The sequence below is a fragment of the Boleophthalmus pectinirostris genome, unplaced genomic scaffold (assembly GCF_026225935.1).
Source record: "Boleophthalmus pectinirostris isolate CB_2022bp ecotype Guang Dong unplaced genomic scaffold, ASM2622593v1 HiC_scaffold_22, whole genome shotgun sequence".
Taxonomy (NCBI): Eukaryota; Metazoa; Chordata; class Actinopteri; order Gobiiformes; family Gobiidae; genus Boleophthalmus; species Boleophthalmus pectinirostris.
In genome coordinates, this window is record NW_026571190.1 from 28,621,250 (window position 1) to 28,639,292 (window position 18,043).

The window sequence follows — 18,043 nt, forward strand, 5'->3', positions numbered from 1 at the left end:
AATACAAATAGGATGTTTTATTGTGTTAATCTACTGTTTTATATAGAGGCGGTACAGATCCAGTGATTTAAGAGAAAAATGTAGAAATAATATTTACTCATCATCAAGATGGTTTTCAGATTATAGAAGATTAAGGCTTTATTTAAGTGTTGCAAAGTTTTATGGCCATTAAATTGGGATAATTTATTATATAGGATTGATATGCCTCCTCTGGCAGCAGGGCTATTCATGTGCTTATGTAATGGGACCTTTGGGTAATTTACATTTTTATGGTCAACACAATTTCGGATGTGTAAATGGTAAATACAATTTTTCTTAGACCTAGAGAGCGTGGAACCTTTTTTAAACATTATTTCAACAAAATAAAGGTGTTTCTTATATTTGTATTTTTCAAATAGTAATGTCTGTGTACATTATTGGTAGGTATCAGACATGAAATCCCCTAGTGTGATATCATGATTTCCAACCAGAAAGTAAAATTTAACACCTAAAAAATGGCCAAACTGGACAAAATGATCTAAAGTGTGTTTTAGTCAAATGAGCACTTGTACTAGTACAACCTGTCATAAGTATTTTAAATCTCCAGCAGAAGCCGATATTTTGTTTTGGCTGACACGTTGCCTAAAGTATAAACATAAAGCTTTATTTGAACGCTTTAATACAAAAAATAAATACACAAATCATGAGTACAAAGCTTTTTAAAGGTTTTAAGAAAATAATCCAAATGTCCCCTGCATATCTGCCCAAAATACTGACAAAGTTTATCAGCATCAGTCAGGTCCATTCATTTCTTTTATCACAACAACAACAACATAAATCAAAAAGAACAAAATCCATTTAAGCTGCCCCCATCTGTATTAAATATTATTGACCTATAGAATAATCTGCTGTCATCTGAAACCCAGCTATAGTTACGCAAACAGCTTTTGCGAGGTCTCCTATGCAGAGCTGCAGAAACAAGAGCTGACTGCTGTAGGTAAACTTAATTGCCCTGTCAAAAGCAATAGGCAAGCACAGCGTATGATATGCTGGCACCCGTCTTGAGCCATACATATTGGTCAGGTGTATCCGGAGGAAACGGCGCATGTTTTAATACACTTCCGGGCAGCAGCATAAACCATCCTTAGTGAAATAATTTGGATTTCTTTTGCTTATAAATTATGAAATTAAACTTTTAAGATGAGGCATTGACATTGATCATTGTGGTACTGCTGTCATTTACAATAGTGACAAGTGACTTCAGGGTTGTTCAAATTTTTGTATTAGCCATGTTAGAAGGTCGTTCCCTCTTCAAAAACATACCTGGAGTTGTGTTTTGTTGAGTACTCCTGCATTGTTAGTCTGTCTACATCTCCAAAGCTCAAAATGCTCTGTTCCACCTTGTAACAAATGAAACAAATGAAAATAAACGAAACAAAAAGCAACTCCTGCTATGTTTTTGATGAGGACATTGCACGACATTATAATAAAGATCAGAAAATTGCGTAATATGGGCCCTTTAAGTCAAAATAAATGAAGTGAAGTCATTATTTTGTGATGTGTTTCATAGTTTCTCAGTGACAAATATTGGCTGAATCCTCCCATTGTAATGAGACAGGAAACAATAGAGACCCATCCCTTCATCCAAACACAGACTCACCTTTTTACTGTTTGGCCTTAATCCATCCGGTGACAGGAGCTAAGCCAGGTGCTCTATTTATATTATGTGCTCCCGGCTACATGTATTTTGGAAATGTCACATAGAAGTGCACAGTAATAACCACAGATTAGTTGGCCTTATGGAAGACAGTTGAGTCCACAGCATTTCTAGCAGTGTTTAGCTCTTAATGAATGACAATTTGACATCTTATTAATAAAGAGATTGTGAATTGGAGGATGTCAAATTGTCCGTCGAATGAAATATTTAGTAAACTGCAAGCTATGTAATTATCCCCATCTTATGAAAAATAACAACGTCAATAGGGCACGTTATACATCAGTCATACGGCACATGACTATTAGTGTCCACGATTAAAGGTCCTATATTATGCAAAATTGGCTCTTGTGAGTTTTTAGTCATCCTCTAACCTCATCCAAAACATACCAGGAGTTGTGTTTTGTTTTATTCACACATTTTAGAGAAACCCTGTAGTCTGTTTACATCTGCAAAGGTCACAGTGCTCTGTTCCGCCTTGTGATGTTATGTTGTGGTATAGTTTTCAAGTTAACAGTTACCTTTTATTCAGTTGCCTCTGTTCAATTTAATTTCTCTCCAGTTTCACTAGATCAGGAATCGGAATACAGTAGATGGTTTGCAAGAACCCCGGAAGAGCGAGTTCGGGCACCAGCCGATTAGGGAAGAGCCATACATTCTGTGTTGGCAACGGTTCCCAAGATCGAGAATGTTTGGTGAATTTTATCAAGGGAAAATACATTATTGCCCTTCTTCCTATGGGATTTGGGAAAATGAAATAAAACACTAGAATTTTATTAAAATATACCAGTTAGCCCTGTTAGTGGCCCATTACATATGTCACGACCAAATAGCAGCAGTTGGTTAGATAAAAAAAAAGTACCCGCCTACTGTCGAGCGAATGAATCCTAATGCTGAGCGGTCAGACGGTTTCCACAAAATGAAACTGGCTGATGAATCAGGCTAGAAATTAGTGGTAGAGGGCTGAAACTATCCAAACGTTTCAGTGAATGTATGTGGAGTTTAAAAACACTGTGGAGCACTTCCTTTAGGCCTATTACCACATGATATCACAAGATGGAACAAAGTGTTTTCTGTCTGAGAGAAGAACTCAGCCTTTAACTATGTGCGGATGAAACAAAACACAACTCCAGGTATAATTTTGATGAAGAAACAGCAACATAGATCATAAAATAATGCAACATATATATAATGTTTTGCTTTAACAAACTCACAGAAACCCAAAAAAATGTGATCAAATCCACTCACTGACTTTTACATCACAGTAAACACATATTGTGCGTTAGCCAAAGTCATGGTCAGGCTATAGCTGAGTGCTTCCTGTTACATGAGCGAAGCCATTAAAGTCACTAATTGTAGAAGATAGTACTGTTTATCAGGGAAAAAAGGTTGCACACCAAACAGAACTGTGAGATTATTATATTATTATAAGTACAGCAAGAATTTGGTCTTTAGAGATGCAAAGAACAAAGTCTGTCTGTTTTGAAAACAGATCAGGGGACTATTGATAAAACCAAGTTTTAAGCTGCAAAAACTAAAATCTATCCAAGTTAAGATGATCTGAATGAAGAAATATTTATCATGATGTGAGTAAACTTCACTTCAAGTAAAATTATCTATCAATAGAACAAAACTTTTTTGTGTTTAAAATATGAAACTACATCTTCAGTCTTGCTACACTTGTGTAACCTTTCTGGTGGAGGGTCCGTCACCTGTTTGTTTCTATGGATATGTCATTGCTCTGCCTGAAATGTTCCACATTGACATTCAACAACACTTCCTTAGAGTTATTTAATAACAGGTGGTTTCATAGCTCAAAAATACTTCAAAAACATTCTGAGTGTGACCTGTAACTTGCTCTGGTTTGGTCTCCATGAAGATAAAAAGGTTTAATACCATATTATGAAATGCAGAGGCGGCACTATCATTAGGCAAAAGTAGTCGACTGCCTAGAGCCTCCAAACCTGGAGGGGCCCTGAACCAAATGCTTTCAGTGCCACTAAAGGTCGAGGCCTCAGAGCAACTTGATTTTCTCTCAATATGACATTAAATTACAGTATTTTGCTTTTAAACAATAATCATAAGAAAAAATAATAATCATCATATGTAATGGATGCAAACAAAAATTTTATTGTACTAGCAAAACAAATAAAACTATATTCAGTTCTGGTTATATAGTCAGCGACCTCACTAATAAGACAAGCTTCCAATCCATCATAATACAGATAAATGAGATGTGTGCATCTCAAGAGCAATGGGGAAAAAGAGACAATAAATATATTAAAACAAAACAAAACAAAAAAAAAATGGTGTAAGGGCCCCAAACTCAAGTTCGTCTAGGGCACACAAATTGCCAACTCCGCCGCTGATGAAATGTTCCAGACAAAGCGATGCCATCTCCATGAAAAAAAAGAGAAAAGCATTTGACGGACCCTGCACCAGAATTCTTCAGTTATTCTTTGTACTTAAAATAAGAAAAATATCTAATGTTGCTTTAATTAAGAAATTATACTTATTCCAATGGTAGATAATTTTACTTGTCGAGTTGAATCATCTCAAATAAAATAAAATGGCCTTAATTTAAATAATCTAATTTTACCATATTATCTTATTTACTCCAGAAGTGCACGAGTCTCTGTCGGTAAAATTATTATCCCGTTTTCAGGGACTCAAACCTTTTGTAGAGCAGAATTGAATCTGTGGTAATAGGTGCTGCATGTAATAAGCTGTAGTAGTACTCTGGCTTTAGGGCTATCTCTCTCTACTCAGTGGTCCAACAGCATTGATCCTCCATCCTGGGCTAGATTAAATTCCCTGTGTTGAGAATGGGAGGATTCTAGTGGATTACGTCAGCCAGATCAGATTTGGAGGAGACTGAAGTCCAACAGTTGAGCCACAGTATATAAAGTGGGCTTGTCTCACCTTGGAGGTAATGAGGCCACTAATCCACACTACAGGTGGTTGGTGTTACTGTGTAGCACATGGCGGGTGGTTTGTGAGGACTCAAAAGCAGAAATATGTTCTGTATAGAAGATCCATATCAATCTGTAGCACCTTTTTGTCTTATAACATCTTACCTTTAACTAGGACTCTTCTAAGGAAAATTGGACCAGGTCATACAGCTCAAATATAAAATAGTCCATGCAAAGGTGTGAGAGAGCCAGCAAGCCTGCTCTTGTATCCTCATAGCAGCCAATAATTTTTTTTTCTCTAAATATTATCATCTGTCTTATTTATCAGATTTCAGTGTTCTCTCAAGCAGAAGCTCAGCAAATAAAGCTAAAGTTTAGATCTCTTTTACAGACAGAATAATAGCATGTGATGCAAATTCATGGCCAGTCCATCATGGAATAGTGACATTTCTTGTTAGGCCCAATCGCCAGAAGCTGGTGAAAGCCCTATTAGTATAACAAAGCAATGGTCCTAGTGAATGAGAAGTGAAATGATGCGAAGTGAGTTGCCCATAGTGATCAGGGACCCTCGCTACGACGTAGGAATGTGTCAGAGCTTTCTGAAAATGTATAGGCTGTTAGCTAAAAAAAAAGTTGAACATTGTTCTTGTATCAGAATATTATTAGGCCTGAGTGCCAGAAGGGCAAAGGGCCTAATAGCAATGCAAAGCATTACTCCAATGTTGTCACACTAAATCAGTTGTCCACAATATTAAAAGATATAGATTAAAATTTGCTAAACATGAGTCAGTATGTTTTGTTAATTTAATACATTTATGTACTCCTCGGAGGCGTTCACCCGAACAGGTTCAAATTTGATGTCCATTATCTGAAGGCTTGGGACATTAAAAGTTATCCAAAGTTTTTCACATAGAGCTTATGGTCTTTGAGCAGTGAAGCAACAAAAAATGCACAAAATTTTGGAAATTTTTATTTTTACAAATTGCTCCCATTTGCACATACAAACTCAGATTTCAGTGAAATTTTAAACAGTTCTTAAACTCCCTGCCCTAAAGCTACTTAATGTGTAAAGGATTAATTGAATTTGGTGTATTAATGCCCCCTACAGTTTGAAATAAAATCGAATATGGAGGAAAAAAATGTATTCAAATTATTTCTGAAATATTGCACAAAATTCCATTTTACCATCCTGATCCAAAAAGTCAATGACACCCATGCCATATTTTTTTTTACAGCAAAGCTATAGCAATGACATAAACTCTCCATATTATTCTAACCCGGAATTTACATCAGGAGGGTCAGCGACACTTAACGTTGGCAGAGCTGCATATGCGTGGACTTTTAAAAGCTTCAATTTACACCAGAGGCAGCAGAGCTGCTCCTGTGACGCCAGTTTCTGTTTATTCTCACGTTTAAACACTAAACTTTTCACATTGCTTATGCATTCATTATTGATTGGATGAATTATGTTTTAAATCACAATACAAAAGTGGGCTAGGGTTAGGGTTAGGGTTGGGGTTAGCTGTTAAGGTAGGGTTCGGGGTTAGGTATAGAGGACAGGTGCGTTCGTGGGGCATGGGCTTGGCATAGGCGTGAGTGAGGGCTGATCATAGCCGCTTGCGGCTACATTTGCCCTGTTCATTCAGGTTTGTGTTAGTTCAGGCTCTTTCCATCGTAACCCAGGAAGAATATAAAATGAATTAATATTCTGATATTTGAAAAACCTTCCCTGCGGAGGTAAAATGCCAGATGTATCTTTTCCGTTGCTGTAGCATAGCATACTAAAGTTTGTTTTGTTATATTTTTCAAAGGCAGATCAAAAGCTTTGTTTTCCATTATGATGGCTAAATGCTTGGCCTCAGTCTGAGCGTCATTACAAAAGCTTCAACCCTCTCCTGTGTCAAAGCTTTTTACTTTTCACCAAGAACAGACCCTTGCTGCTTCGCCCGTACCTTGACATTTACTGAGAAAATGCCATCTTTTTGTCTCCATTTTGTGACTTTTCAAGCTCCAGTTTGTGTGTGCTGTGACAGTATAATATAGTCATTATTTTGCAAGGCCAAACCTTGTGTTTGGGGTAAATTTACCGTTTTGAATTTTCAACATGACTGAGTCCAAGCACCAGATTGTGGAGCACTGGCACAGTGAAGCAAACGGCACCTGTTAAAAATCTCCATCATGTATGTATATTTAACCATGTTATTGGAAAACACGCAATCGGTAATATTCACCTCTGTGTAAATGCTCAGCTGAAAACATGTTTGTACCTTTTTGTTCAATATCAAAGCATGTCTGTGAAAATAAAATCACAAGTAAAACTGATTTAAAAATCATTTGGAAAAAAATCCAACCCCAACCAAAAATCACAGTTGTTACTTCTTATTTTTTCTGAATAACTACAATGCTTTAGTCTAGATATCTTTGTAGTTTAGGGTCCACATAATGGCATAACACGTATTAATACTTATTAACACTGTAGTGCATGTATAAAAGCACCCAGAACTGACAATGTGCATGAACAGTTTTTATAGGACAACAGGAAAACGACTTATATAAAGGAGATGCAATCTAGCACATATAACACTTTTAACCATTAGCTAGCCATTAATATGTGGCTGATCTATTTACTGTTCTTTGTTAAAGTATGGTTTACTCATCAAAAACATACCTAGAGTTGTGTTTAGCACGAAAACCCTACATATTTAGGCTGTGCTCCACCTTGTGATGTCAGGTGGTAATACAGGAAGTGGAATTTCCAATCTCTGCAGAACAAAAGGTAAAAGGGGCTGTTAACTTGAAAACTGCGGGTTAATGACATCACAAGGTGGAAGAGAGCATTTTGAGCTTTGGAGATCTAGACAGAATATTAATAAAGGTTGTGTGAATGAAACAAAACACAACTCTAGGTATGTTTTTGATGAGGTGACAACATTCTAACATGGCTTAAACCTCACAAGTCAGTTAATAATAATAATAATAATAATAATAATAATAATAATAATAATAATAATAATAATATATGACCTTTAACACAGTGAATGCCCGTTAAAGCAGGTTCAGAATTTTTGAATTCTACACCCAGCATTCGGTACAGCTTGAGCTAAGGCAGTATTTTAGATTTTACCGGAAGGCCAAAGAGAAATCTGCTTTTTACAAGTGACCCTCAACAGCACTTGCCGTTGCATAGAACAAAATGATACACACATTCATAAATATGCAAATTCCAATGAAAAAAAAAACTATTTGTATTTATTTATTTTTTTCCTTTTATATAGATGAGAGTGTAACATGGGCATTTTCTCACAAAATTGCACTTTGAAGGCCTTCAGGAGTAATTGGTTATTTAACTTGCAATTTTCAGGGAATAGGTTTCTAAATAACCATAATGTGACATAATGCAATAATAATTATGAAGCCGAGGAAACAAAGGTCGGCTGGAACATTTGAGCAATCTCATTGTGTTAAATTACTCACAAATCTGAACACTGTTTGCATGCTGTGGGGTGAACTCCTAAACCAGCAAGTGACAAAAATATTTGATCACAAAATGCGCAATGGTTCTTTTGTGAACACTTGGCTTGTGAAGAAAAAAAAAGTCAATCCCCAGTTTATGTTTGATCCTAGAAGTATTAGGGTTATTATTTTTGATTAACTGATTAACTGGGAGAAACAACAATCATATACATTCTACATATTAGGGCTGGGTATCATTAAGAAGTTGCCAATACAATACATACCTCGATACACGGAGCTTTCCGTTCGATACGATATATTTCAAATCGATTCCATATGGTTCAATAAAACATAAAGGCTAAATTATGGCTGTGATACTAAAAGTCTTTGTTAAACCACTTCTTGTGCAAAGTTCATATGAAACACAAACATTTTAATCCTCAAAACAGTGTAAATTTCAAATGTGCTGCAGAAACAAGCTTCCTTCCACTAAACAAGCAACAAAACTGTAGCACTGTAACAAAATAATGCAGCAAAATATACCAAAAAATAGTCTTGGCGATATATCGGTACAGCAGTTCCTGATATCGATACAATATCATCACATTTAACGATATGGTATATCGATATTTTGATATTTTTGCACACCTCTACTACATACACATAGTAAACAACAGAAAAGTGCATTTCTGGAAAAGGAAAGAAGAAAAACTTATATTAACCCGCCATTATTCTTTACATAGTTTAAAAATGTATCAAATGTGGCATCCTTAGTTTTGAAATCCAGTTTGAAATTGTAGTTTTTCCGTTATGGTAAATATAATATAACACATGCTGGTTGGTTTGATTCAAATATCTACACTATTTTGGGAACTAAGAAGTATAAGGATTTTACCTGTGTAGTGGATGTATTCCTTTCATGTAACTGAAGTATTACAATGTGCCTGTCAGACCCTGGACTGTATTCTCCTCTGTCTTTGTACTTGAACATATTTGAAGCACCTATGGGGAACATTACTATTACTTCAGTGGCCATGTTTTTCTTTCCCTCTCATAGAATTCATTAACATCAAAGCAACAGTAGAGCTTTGTGGTATTTGCTTAATATATATCTACTCCTACACACTTTTATTCATCTTTAATTCATACAGAGAATATGTGAAAGATTGACAGAAGCAAAAATACTGAAATATCGATATATCGATACTAAATTTAACGATACAGTATTGTTATCATGGGCCGCTGTATCGATATATCGGCAAAGAGCAAACTTTGTTGATCCACAAGGAAAATTATCAAGATATACAGTTGTTAAAATGTATTTAGTTCTTAAAGGTGCACTGTGTAACTTTTCTGGTGGATGTCTGCCACGTACTTGTGTCCATGGCGATATTAATGTCCACAGCATGGAAAGAAGCTGGTACTCGCAATGGAGACAGGTTAATGGTCAGATCTATGGAGAAGCAAGTCTGCACATGGTAAGAATTAAAGTATTTTAAGGTATTTTTGAGCTCTAAAACACCTGTAACTGAACAAATTAAAGTTAGATAGATAGAAGTTAGATAGAAGTTAGAAAGAAAAAAACATCTCTATGGACACAAGCAAGTAGCAGACCCTCCACCACAGAAGTTCCAAAGTACACCTTTAAAAATAGTGATATATTGCAGAATACCATGTGCAATATATTCATTATTGATAACTGAAATTATTATTCCAACAGGTCCATCCAAATTCGTTTTTTGTTTTATAACTTCAGTCTGGAACATGTATCACCAAACCGTGGAAAGAGCAAAGGCACTGAGATTATAAAGCCTTTCAATTCTGAGATCCGGAGGAGAAGAGTGCTTTGTGAATGACGGCACAACAAAATGAGACACAAAGGAATTAGTTTGTCATGAAGCTTTTGGACCCTTTCTAATGAAGTCTAATGAATCAGAATAGAGAAAGAGGGCAGCTAAAAATAACAACATTTGGAAATCAATGAATATGTATTAAGTATTCACACAATATCACTGCAGTATGTTACAGGCAAAGTAACAGAGAATGCCTGAAAAGACCAAAGTATGAAATGAAAATACTTTGCCTATGACATTCTCACCACATGTTTCAGTATGATGAAAAATTTGTCGTTGCCATGTGGGTATCATTAAGAAGTTGCTGATACGATACATAACTCGATACAGTGAGGTTTCGATTCAATACAATTTGATACGATATATTTTAAATTGATTTGATATGATTCAATAAAAAATAAAGGCTAAATTATGGCTGTGATACTTAAAATCTTTGTTAAATCACTTCTTGTGCAAAGTTCACATGAAACTCAAACATTTTAGTCATCAAAACAGTGAAAATGTCAAATGTGTCGCATAAACGAGTTTCCTTCCTCCAAACAAGCAGCAAAACTGTAGCACTGTAACAAAATTATTTAGTAAAATATACCATATACTCTTGGTGATATATCGTTTCAGCAGCCCACAATATTGATACTGAATCATCACATTAAACGATACGATATATCAATATTTTGATATTTTTCACACCCCTATTTCCATGACAAGTAACAATTAAAAACTAAAATTACATGTAATTTTTATAATATCGTTATAGAACCCAGCAGCCATTAGGGACATCCCAAAAGTTGAAGGTTACCGGTAAATAATAATAGTTTAAAGTTCCTGTATTACTCAAATCAACTCTGAACTTTAAGCCATGTTAAAATGTCCTTACCTCATCAAAAAAATACCTGGAGTTGTGTTTTGTTTCATTCACACAAGTTTGAATAATCCTTTATTATTAGTCTCTCTGCATCTCCAAAGCTCGAAATGCTCTGTTCCACCTTGTGATGTCATGAAGCGGTAGTTTTCACATTGGAGATTGGCCATTCCAGGGATAATATTCAGATGATTCTAGTGAAGGTGCATAGAGTTTAAAAACACAGTGGATTGTGTCCTGTATTACCACATAACATCACAAGTAGGAAAATGGAGTGGTATTTTCTGTTTGAGAGAAGAACTCAAACTAAATATACAGCGGGTTGTGTGTTAAACATGTGTGAATGAAAAAAACACAACTCCAGGTATATTTGTGATGAGAAAAAAACATTAGAACAAAGATCAGGGTAATATAGCCTCTTTAACCCCATTTCTTTAAAAAAAAAAAATTAGATAAATACCATTACAAAATCAACTTGAAGTGCAATCCAAGGTTGTTCCATATCCAAATAAATGAAGATATGTGGCTGATTCTATTAATCCTTCTCTCCAGTCTCCACGTAGATCTACAAAAACAGTACAAGTGAATTAAATCAAACCGCTCTCCACCACTGGGATCACCGTACTCTACAACTGAATGCGTACATGCAGTTTGCTAATTAAACCCTGTGTATAATTACAGAATGTGGGCAGGACGGAGGGGAGACATGATGGTTCTTAATTTACAAGTGCAACCTGCTCAGAGATAAGTAGACAATAATGATGAGCTGGAGAAGAGGGGTGATGAAAGCAAACCCATGGCTGTGGTTTTCTTTAATTAAATATGACCTTATGAAACCCACTGTGTCTAGTATGCAGATGGATCATATTTGGTTATGTTTTGTGGTGTTTCGAGCATTAAACGTGAACAAAATACAAACTGTGAAAGGTTCTATATTATGAAAAATTGACTTTTGTGAGCTTTAGGGCATGTTCAAATGTTGTTAGCACCTCAAAAGCAAACCCGGAGTTGTGTTTTGTTTCATTCACACATGTTGGAGCAATCCTTAATTGTAATCCCCTGCTCGCCCTCCCCCGCCTTTCCCCAGAGCTGTTATCACCAAGAGCTAGGACGCACAGGGCCTCTGCTGTCCCAGGACATACAGTCATGATAAAGGTAATATCAGGCTGGGGCCCTGCGATGGAGCTATAGCTCCAGTTACAACACGTAGACAGATTAAAAGAAGGACAGTTAGACTGTCTAATCAGAGAAATTTAGTTCACGTTCCCTGTAAGAAGATAACATCCAGTCCTACTGAAACTAATCAGAAACTTGCTGTGCTCAATGTCAGATCTTTATGTAACAAATCATTTCTAATTCATGATTTTATTTCTTCTTTTAATCTTGACTTTATGTTTTTAACTGAAACATGGCTTGACAAAAACACAGGTCATGCAGTGCTAGTGGAATCAACCCCTCCCAACTTCAAATTTGAATCTGAAACACGAGCAAATAAAAAGGGTGGAGGAGTGTGTGCATTTTTTAGAGATCATTTGGTTACACACAGGTTGTCATTTGGGGTGTTTTCATCATTTGAGTATGTTTCCCTCAAAATGGAGCTAAAACAATCACCGTCCATACTCTACATAGTCATATACAAACCTCCTCAGCACTGTCAAAGTTTTATTGATGATTTTACTGAGATGCTGCTTTCAGTTGTTTGCACAGACTTTGATGGTTTAGTCATTACAGGTGATTTTAATGTACATGTGGATAATGTGTGTGACAAAAATGCCAAAGAGCTTAGTGTTGTCCTTGAAACTTTTGGTCTGACTCAGCATGTCAGTGAGCCCACTCACAACAGAGGGCACACTCTGGACCTGCTCATTACAAAGGGTGTAAATATTTCAAATGTCAGTGTGGTTGATGTTGCCCTGTCTGATCATTTCTGTGTCTTCTTTGACCTGTCTGTTATTCCCAAACCACCGGCTGCTCCTACAGTTGTTCGAAGGAGACACATAAATGATAACACAGGTGCACTGTTCATGGAAATGATACATTTTGAAATTGCCTCATGTTCTAATGTTGATGATGTGTTGAACTCTGTGACTTTGAGTGTTTTGAATGTTCTGGATGCCATCGCTCCGATAAAGGTTAAAGTGGTTAAAGATAGGCAAAAAAGCTCCGTGGAGGAATGATGACTCAGTCAGAGCACAGAAAAGGGAGTGCCGGAAGGCTGAGCGGAAATGGCGCAAGTCAAACCTCCAGGTTCATTATGAGATTTACAGAGGAACAATGCATATGTACAACTACACTTTGAGTAAAACAAGAGAGAAGTATTTTTCGGACATTATTGGTAATTGCAGTAACAACTCTCGTGTCCTGTTTGCAACAGTGAACAGATTAACAAACCCTCCAGCTCCACTGCCCACTAGAACTAATTTCCACATCTAAATGTAATGAGTTTGCAGTTTTCTTTAATGACAAAGTTCAGGGCATCAAAAATGCCATCAATTCCACAACACAAATAACAAGCATGCAGCCACAGAGACACTTAGAGCTGAATCACTTTGCACCTGTAACTGACAAAACTGTTTTAGAGATCGTTACCAGTCTGAGTTCATCTACTTGCTGCCTGGACATGTTACCACTAGATTTCTAAAGTCCGTCCTCAACAGTTTACTTTCACCACTCACTCACATAGTTAACATGTCACTTCAATCTGGAACATTCCCAAATGCGTTGAAAACTGCGGTCATTAAGCCTCTCCTAAAGAAGAGCAGTCTTGATGCCACAGTACTGAACAATTTCAGACCCATCTCAAATCTGCCGTTTTTTGGCAAAGTCCTTGAAAAAGCTGTTTACCAACAGCTTACGAACTTTCTCCAAATGAACAACTCCTTTGATGTTTTCCAGTCAGGTTTTAGAGCCCACCACAGCACTGAGACTGCTCTTATCAAGGTGACAAATGACATCCGCCTGAACACTGATGCAGGCAAAGTCTCAGTCTTGATCCTGTTAGATCTGAGTGCGGCTTTTGACACTGTCGATCATGGGATCCTCTTACAGAGACTAGAGGACTGGGTGGGCATCTCTGGTACTGTACTAAACTGGTTCAAGTCCTATCTAGAAGACAGGAAGTATTTTGTTGAAATTGGAAACTGTGTCTCAGATGACATGGCCCTGACCTGTGGGGTGCCTCAGGGGTCAATCCTGGGCCCCCTGTTGTTCAATCTCTACATGCTGCCATTAGGCCAGTTAATAAGCAGCAATAACGTGTCGTACCACAATTATGCAGATGACACTCAGATCTACGTCTCTCTGGCAGCAGGAGACTATGGACCAGTGGAGTCACTTGGTCACTGCATCCAACAGATCAGTGTGTGGATGCAAAACAACTTTCTCCAGCTAAACTCTGACAAGACTGAAGTCATAGTGTTTGGTCCACAGAAACAAAGGGACAGTGTCAGCAGTCACCTCCAGTCTCTCGCTCTAAAACCTTCAAATCAGGCAAGAAATCTAGGGGTAATAATGGACTCAGACTTGAACTTTAACAGTCACATAAAATCAATAACATCTGCAGCCTTTTACCATCTAAAAAACATAGCAAAAATCAAAGGTTTACTGTCTAAAGCAGACTTGGAGAAACTTATCCATGCGTTTGTCTCCAGTAGGTTAGACTACTGTAATGGTCTGCTCACTGGTCTCTCCAAACGAGCTGTGAGACAGCTGCAGAACATCCAGAATGCTGCAGCTCGGGTCCTTACTCGAACTAGGAAGTACGAGCACATAAGTCCTGTGCTCAGGTCTCTGCACTGGCTTCCTGTGCCTCAGAGAATAGACTTTAAAGCAGCTCTGCTTGTGTACAAGTCTCTCCATGGCCGAGCACCAAAGTACATCTCTGACATGTTAGTGTCATATGAACCATCTCGCACTCTGAGGAGCTCAGGGTCCGGCCTCCTGCTGGTGCCCAGAGTCAGAACTAAACAAGGGGAGTCAGCGTTTCAGGTTCATGCAGCTAAAACCTGGAACAGTCTTCCTGAACATGTGAGACAGACTCTTCTGTGACGCTGTTTAAATCCAGACTCAAAACATTTCTGTTTAACTGTGCATATAACTGAAAGGTTTTCATTCCGCACTCTTCTCTCCAATTTATGTCTCTCTTTTTTAATTTTAATCTTCATGATTATTTATGTTTTGATTTGTTTTTATTATGATTTTAATGTATTTCTTATTCTGTAAAGCACTTTGAATTACTTTGTGTACGAATTGTGCTATACAAATAAACTTGCCTTGCCTTGCCTTGCCTTAATTATTCGTTTTTCTACATCTCCTAAGCTCAAAATGTTCTGCTCCATCTTGTCATGTCATGAAGCAGTAGTTTTCCAGACAGCAGCTTTACCTTTTACGTTTAGTTCAGTCGAGAAGAGCAGTTTATGGGCTGAAATTATCCAAATGATTCTAGTGAAATTGTATAGAGTTAAAAACACAGTGGAGCACTTCATGTATTGCCTCATGACTTGAAAAACTCAGTCTAAATATGCAGGATTTGCGTATTTAAACGTGTGAATGAAACAAAACACAACTCTAGGTACGTTTTTAATAAGGAAACATTATAATATAGATGAGCATAAAAAAGCGCATAATATAGGCCATTTAAATATTAATCATTATGACAAATCATTCTAAAACAGCTAATTTCTTCTCCACGTTGAGCATCTCGCTGTGCCTACTCAGTTAGAACAGGGCAATTTGTCAAATCATAATAAAACATGACTGAAAATACTAATTAAAACATGGTTCATTATTCTTTTTAGCTGCTGAAAAGACCTACTATTACATTCTCTCCAAGGTTGTGTTTTAATTATTGTAACCAGCTGCTACTCTGATGGACCTGTGCTGTGGATTAGCCTCATTCATTGGTCAGGTTTTTATTCGAGATGCCCTTCCACTTGAAAAATAATGTAGACAAAGAGGGTGGTTCTTGTTCCACTATAAAACTAGTAACATCTTGTTCATGATTATTTCAGTGATTTATTTTGCAGTGTTGGGAAGTAACTGAATACATGTACCGAAAACACATATTCTGAATACTAATTTTGAGTAACTATTCGGGTACAGTTACTCTTTTATTTGGGAATTTTCAGAAGACAGTTGCTTTTCTAAAATCAAAGGAATATATTACGATATTTGATCAGTTTCATTTAGGCTTCAAACTACACAGAATTAGTTAGAAAAATAGAAAACTCTGCTCTTGTGGTGAGTGCATGTGTAATTATTCCACCTCCAATTAGTGATACAAAATGCTTTAAAAGTGATGAAACAAATATGAAGCTACTAAAGTTATTTTGTGTCTAATTAAAATCAGTGTAAAAGTATTCAAATATTCTGAACTGATTGGACCATGTATCAGAATACATTACAAAATAATGCAGGTATTATTCTGTTTTTCAAAGTATTCTTCCCAACACTGGCCGTAGATTAGCTGTATTGATTTGTCAGATGTTTATACTAGATGCCCTTCCAGTAGAAAAATAATACACACAAAGATTCTTCCACCAGGACTAAAAATAGCTCACCTTGCTCATGTTTTTTCAAGGATATGTCTTTTGTCTGCGTATAATGTAGCTCCATTACCTTAAATTTGAAGGAACAGAGGAATAGTAAACACAGTGGCCAGGTTCAAACAAAAGCCTGTAAGTGGTACTTCAGATTCAGGCAATGCAAAGCTATTGATCTTTATTGGACCCAAAATGTAATTATTTGCTGATTAGTGGAATAGCTGGTTGAGCATTTAGTCATTTGTTTTAATGAAAAGAATTTGAAGCAGAATTATGTGAAGTGCAAAACAACTGATGCACAATGTTGCTGGGTCCCATATTATACTGTTTTTCAGATAAAATTACAATTTCAACCTTAGAATAGTCAGTCTCTACGAAATTATAGGTAAAAGGTAACTATTAACTTGAAAATTAAATAATAAACATATGTGAATGAAACAAAACACAGCTCCAGGTCTGTTTTTGGGGTGGTGAAAGCATTTTAACATGGCTAAATCTAACAAGAGTCAGTTTTGTGTAATATAGGACCTTTTTAAATGAATATACATATGCAGTTGTAATGCAGATATTTGTTGTAATACAGTTCTTTTGTCTAGACAGTAATATGAATTATCAGACTCAACATTTGTGCATTTATATTTGAACATTTCATAAGTGTGTATGTTTTTATCAATAGGAAAGTCTGGCCTCTGTCCCCATCTGGGATATCTATGATTCATCATATTCAAGCACATATTGACATTGGACCTGCAGACAGACCTGTTTGTCCTGTTAAACAGCCCTGCCTGATTTACCACAAACGGTAATCTAGTAAGACTTCCGCTGAAACACTGGGGTACCAGGACTTCAGTGTTTGGATTTGAGAAGGGCCCAGCTGCTCTGCTTTATGTCTTGTAGCGAGCTTAACCTCCCAGTGGTTAGAGAAATGACAGCTGTTTCTATTATTTGCATATTCTTGTATAATGGAGGAGGTGCAATAAATGTCAAAAAGACTGCGGTATCACAGTGCCTCTGTCCACAGTTTGGGTCTCTGTAATTGACCATATATGGCTCTGTTTAACAGCAATACTAATGAACTGAAAATGTACTGTAACCATCTGCATTTCTCTGTAGCGGTGCACATGTATAATTATCCTCTCTACTGTGTCTGTCTCTCAGGTGGTGAAGATGATGATTATTGTGGTGGTGACCTTTGCCCTCTGCTGGCTGCCCTACCACGTCTACTTCATCGTGATGGGTCTGAACAAAGATCTGGGCAGGAGGAAGTTCATCCAGCAGGTTTACCTCAGTGTGCTGTGGCTGGCCATGAGCTCCACCATGTACAACCCCATCATCTACTGCTGCCTCAACAGCAGGTGACGCACACAACCGGACTCCCATATTTATCACTGGATCGCTCATATTCTAGATAATGTCCCAAAAACACAGTATTCAGAGATTTCATGTAGCCTATATTAATGTAAACAGAACCATATCAAAATTAAAAGTGCACTGTGAAACTTTTCTGATGAAGGGTCCCAAACTGACTCTTAGTTATTATTACTCTGTATGAAATGTTCCACAGTATGGCATTGAACTTATTTATCTCTAAGGAGACAAGATAATGATGCCCCCAGGCCAAGTTACAGGTCAGATCTGTTTAAAGGCAGCTCTGGTCATATTAAAAATACAGATTTTTACTTTTCTGAGCAATAAAAACACATAATAAAAAAATGTAACATGGATAAGTT

The 18,043-nt window shown here is 36.9% G+C and overlaps 1 protein-coding gene across 1 annotated transcript in view; it reads left to right on the plus strand.

Annotated features, from left to right (window-relative positions):
- Positions 1-17,672, plus strand: part of tacr3a (tachykinin receptor 3a) — a 42,407-nt gene extending 24,735 nt beyond the window's left edge. The window contains exon 4 of the mRNA XM_020930449.2: positions 17,472-17,672. Coding sequence (XP_020786108.2) covers positions 17,472-17,672 — 201 coding nt within the window. The remainder of the gene's footprint in view (positions 1-17,471) is intronic.
- Positions 17,673-18,043: the final 371 nt, after the last annotated feature.